The sequence below is a fragment of the Myotis davidii genome, unplaced genomic scaffold (genome assembly GCF_000327345.1).
Source record: "Myotis davidii unplaced genomic scaffold, ASM32734v1 scaffold2747, whole genome shotgun sequence".
NCBI classification, from domain to species: domain Eukaryota; kingdom Metazoa; phylum Chordata; class Mammalia; order Chiroptera; family Vespertilionidae; genus Myotis; species Myotis davidii.
Window position 1 is genome coordinate 30,463 of NW_006297768.1, and position 4,020 is coordinate 34,482.

General features: G+C 43.2%; 2 protein-coding genes across 2 annotated transcripts in view; both read right to left on the reverse strand.

Annotated features, from left to right (window-relative positions):
* Nucleotides 1-1,457: 1,457 nt before the first annotated feature.
* On the reverse strand, nt 1,458-3,147 carry LOC102756617 (mas-related G-protein coupled receptor member X1-like). Its single transcript, XM_006773356.2, has 2 exons — nt 3,125-3,147; nt 1,458-2,671 (listed from the first exon to the last, which is right to left on the reverse strand). The coding sequence occupies exons 1-2, from the start codon at nt 3,145-3,147 to the stop codon at nt 1,660-1,662; spliced, it is 1,035 nt and encodes a 344-aa protein (XP_006773419.2). The 3' UTR covers nt 1,458-1,659.
* Nucleotides 3,148-3,852: 705 nt separating this feature from the next.
* The window catches only part of LOC102756901 (mas-related G-protein coupled receptor member X2-like), a 5,817-nt gene continuing 5,649 nt past the window's right edge, over nt 3,853-4,020 (reverse strand). Inside the window, exon 3 of the mRNA XM_015570234.1 lies at nt 3,853-3,857. Coding sequence (XP_015425720.1) covers nt 3,853-3,857 — 5 coding nt within the window. The remainder of the gene's footprint in view (nt 3,858-4,020) is intronic.

Below are 4,020 nucleotides of genomic sequence, written 5' to 3' on the forward strand. Positions count from 1 at the left end.
TCAAAGCACTCAGCCTGGTGCACAGACTACATGCACTATCTTCCTACCTTCTTCCACCACCCTGTCATCCAGCTGAGGAACCCCTTACTACAGCCAAGCCTAGTACAGCATCTGGAAATGAAGGGGACGCTTGTAGGACACAGAATCAGAAAGTGATGAACTGGAAAGAGCATTGGATCAAACGTTGGGAAACCTAGTTCTGATGGATATATTTGGTTGGAAAAGTGGAAAACTGTAGTTACTATCATTTTCACAGCTATCTATAGTGTCTCCAGAGCAGTCAGCATTCATTTGTGAATTCTTCTCTCTGAGTGTAAATATATGGGGCAGCCTCACTGTCTGTGAACAGACAGCCCTGTCTGTTGTCACCTTGTCATAGTGGACCCTCAACGTCTGCCTGAGTTCTCTGAGGACTGTGTAACCAGTGTCAGAGAATAGTCCAGAATTCTGGCATGAACCTAAGTTTCTACCAATACAATGACATGAGTAGGGCAGGATCAGATGTTTCTAACTCATGGAGTGGCCATGAAACTGACTATAATTCACAGCCAGAATAATCTGTACAAAATCTTGAGGCTTACAGAGTATTCCAAAACTACTATCTGCATGCTACTAATAATTGTGATTCTAGATAATTTTTATTTTAAAATTGACCTTGAGGTTACAATGGCAACATTGGAATTGGTGGGATATAGTGCTACACTCTACCCTGGTCAAGGTGAGAACTATAATCACTCATCATTTCTCCAAGGTAAAGGCCATGGTTTTCTTTACTATAACCCAAAGCCAACTTGTCACCATGCTGTAGACAAATGCTACTGGAGGACTTTCACAAGCCCAATTTCCTGGTATGTGCTTATGCAGTAGAGACTCTCTCTAAGGATATTTTCCCTAAACCCAGAGAACCCAATGAGATTAAAGGAGGGCCAACTCATTTATTTAAGCTTTTTATCTACGGAATGCCCCCAATCAAAGCACTAAACATGAATCTATAGGGCATGCAGTCTGAACGAAAAATAAGGAATCTTCTTTTTCTACCCAGTCAGGTAGAAAAAAATTCTGAACAACAGTTTATAAATTAGGACAGGGATTCTTTTTTTTTTTTTTTACTTATTATATATTGCCTCCAAGCCAATAATATACTGTATTAGAGGCTTCACGATATTAACAGCTAATGTTTATGAAATATTTAGTCATATTTGGCACCTGGTTTAGTCCCTTCAATCTGTTTTCTTATTTATTCCCCACTATAATCCTATGGGGAGATGATTTCAACCGCATTTTACAGATTAATTAACTGAGGCTTGGAAACAAGAGCTGTAGAACCAGGACTTCGGACCTGGATTTGTCTGATTTGGACAGGGAGTCTTTCTGTTGCAATGAAAATTGAAAAGAAAAAGCAATAAAAAAAAGAAATTCAGATCACATGAGAAATTTATTGGTAATGCCAAGGACGAAGGAGAGGTATAACTTTCAGACTAATGCTTTCTCTGAGAAAAACTAGAACAGCCAGGTTAAAAAAGAACCTATTTGAATAGGTTGGGGAATCACTGAAGTATTTTGGGGCTGAGACTGAGAGAAAACTAGATACTTTCCAAGCCTGGCAGGGCAATATTGAGTCTGGAAGTTACTTCAGACTGATCAGGACAGAGGCTCTCATCACTGCCCCAGACTGCTTCCCGACATGGCCAGGGTTTCCCCAGGAAGGCTTTCTCCAGGTTTATCCACCTCAGGAGTGTCCTGTAGAGCCCTCTGGAGAATCAGCCTCAGGGTGTGTCTCCGCTTCCACCATCGCTGCCTGAAGGAGCCAACGAAGAAGTAAATGATGGGGTTGGCACCGCTGTTGACACAGGACAGGGGTACTACAAACTGGTCAACAAGAGGGAAGGCATCTAAATACATTTCAAACCAGATTAAGAGGAACCAGTGGATGCCAAAGGGCAGGCCGCAGAGGAGGAAGACCAGCACCGTGAGCACGAGGGTCACATAGAGCCTGGTGGGCGGTACCCGTTTGGAGCCCCACAGCAGTCTGGTCATCAGGGCCAGGCTGGACCCAGAAAGAAGCACAAATAACAAAATCAGCCACATCGCAGTGATGAAATTAAATACCCGATACATGGACTGGCTGAAAAAATTCCACAGAAAGATAGAGATATTTTTATCCAGGATGCTCAGCAGCAGGGACAGGGCCCAGAGCAGGGCACACGTGATAGCTGACAGGTGTCTGGGGCGGCGGCAGCGGTACCAGATGGGCCACAAGACAGACATGCAGCGCTCCGTGCTGATGGCGCTGAGAAAACTCAGGCCTGAGATGTAGGTAAACACTGTCACAGCGTTGACAAATCCGTAGATTTCAAATGGGACAAATTCGAAGTAGAAAGTTAAACATAGCGACCGTATAATCTGGCAGCAGAGGAAGATGAAGTCAGCCCCCGCCAGGTTGACGATGTAGACAGAGAAGGAGTTCCTGCGCATGCGGAAGCCCAGGAGCCAGAGCACCACCGCGTTCCCTGCCAGTCCCACCAGGATCACGACGATTGTCAGTAATTGGAGGATTATGAACTCTGTATCAGGTTCATCGAAGGCCTGTTCACTTCCATTGGTTGGTGTGAGGTTGGTCTCCCACGCTGTGGCTGTCATATCCGTGCTCAGAAACGTTGCAGTTGTGGGTCTGGAATCAAAACAAGACTTGAACACAGGACTGAATTTAATGTCTCTGCATTTTAGAGAAGAAATAAGCCCATTTACGAAGGAGAGGGAGAAGAGCAAAGGGTTTGAATAGAGGTAGTTGAGACAGAAATATGGAAAGTGGGGTTATTAAGTGATTTTCTGATAATATGTGTAATATGAAAGTTATTTATTGTCACTGTATGTGATTTGGAGTAAAGATTTCTTTGCAGATCAAAGCATTTGTGTAAGAGAATTCTGGTGGTGGTGGTGGAGTTAGGAAGTGCTTAGTTCTATTTTACAAAAGGCTTTGGTTGAAAAGAAGGACGCTCTTGCAGAATTTAGGTGTGAGACATAAATCCACTCACACATAGGTGAAGAGTAGCAGCTGATGAGTGCTTACATGGTATTTCCTCTTTTAATCCTCCACCTTTCCCTGTCCTGCAGCCCCACTTACAGGGTGGTGTGTCCGGTGCACATGGAGGGTGGTGGGGCAGGAAGCAAGTAACTCTCAGGGACAAATCTAAAATGGGAACTCATTTGTGTGATTTGAAAGAGCACAAGTGTCTGATGCCTTGAAATCACCAGTCCAGTTCTAGTAACTTCTCTTGCGCTTCTTTTTAGGGCTACCAAAACGATAAACATAAATTCTTAAGTATATTTACATATAACCACCTAAAAAGTAATGTACATTCCATCCTCAAGGCATTTGTGATGAGAGATATATTATTCGAAGAAAATGACACCCAATAAAGATGAGCCAACAGAATCTAGTAAAATAAATGATGAGATGTAATGAGAGGTTTATCTACTAGTAATTACATTGGGAGACAAAAAGTCCTAGGAAAAGCAACTGTGAGGAGACTATAATAATTGATGGGTTTTCATAATTTTCCATCCAATCTAATTTTCAGCTCCTCTGTGTCCTATTGATTTGCCTCCCCACTGGGCTCCTTTTTCCCTCTGGCTCCTATTTGCTCTCAGGAAAGTGTAACAGTAATGGGTGATTGGAGGGCAAGAGGAGGGTGAATGAGGTTTTAACTCCCTGACTCTCTACTGTGAGTGGACCATGGTGATGTTAACCTACTTAAGGATATAGCTTCTGTCTGTTGGCTTGTTATGGTCACAGTAATGGTCACAACTACAGCCATAGCCCACCCTGTGTCTGACAACTTACCTTTCCCTCTATCCTTCAGGGTGCGCAATGGCAGTAGCTCCCAATTATGACTTATCTTTAGGGGCCTCTGTATCTTTTATTGACTTCCCTTAGTCCTGCTTACCCCTTAGTACACAATTCCTTTATTAAACTCTCTTTTGTTACCCATTAGTGTGTGCCTTGTGTTATTTTTCTGG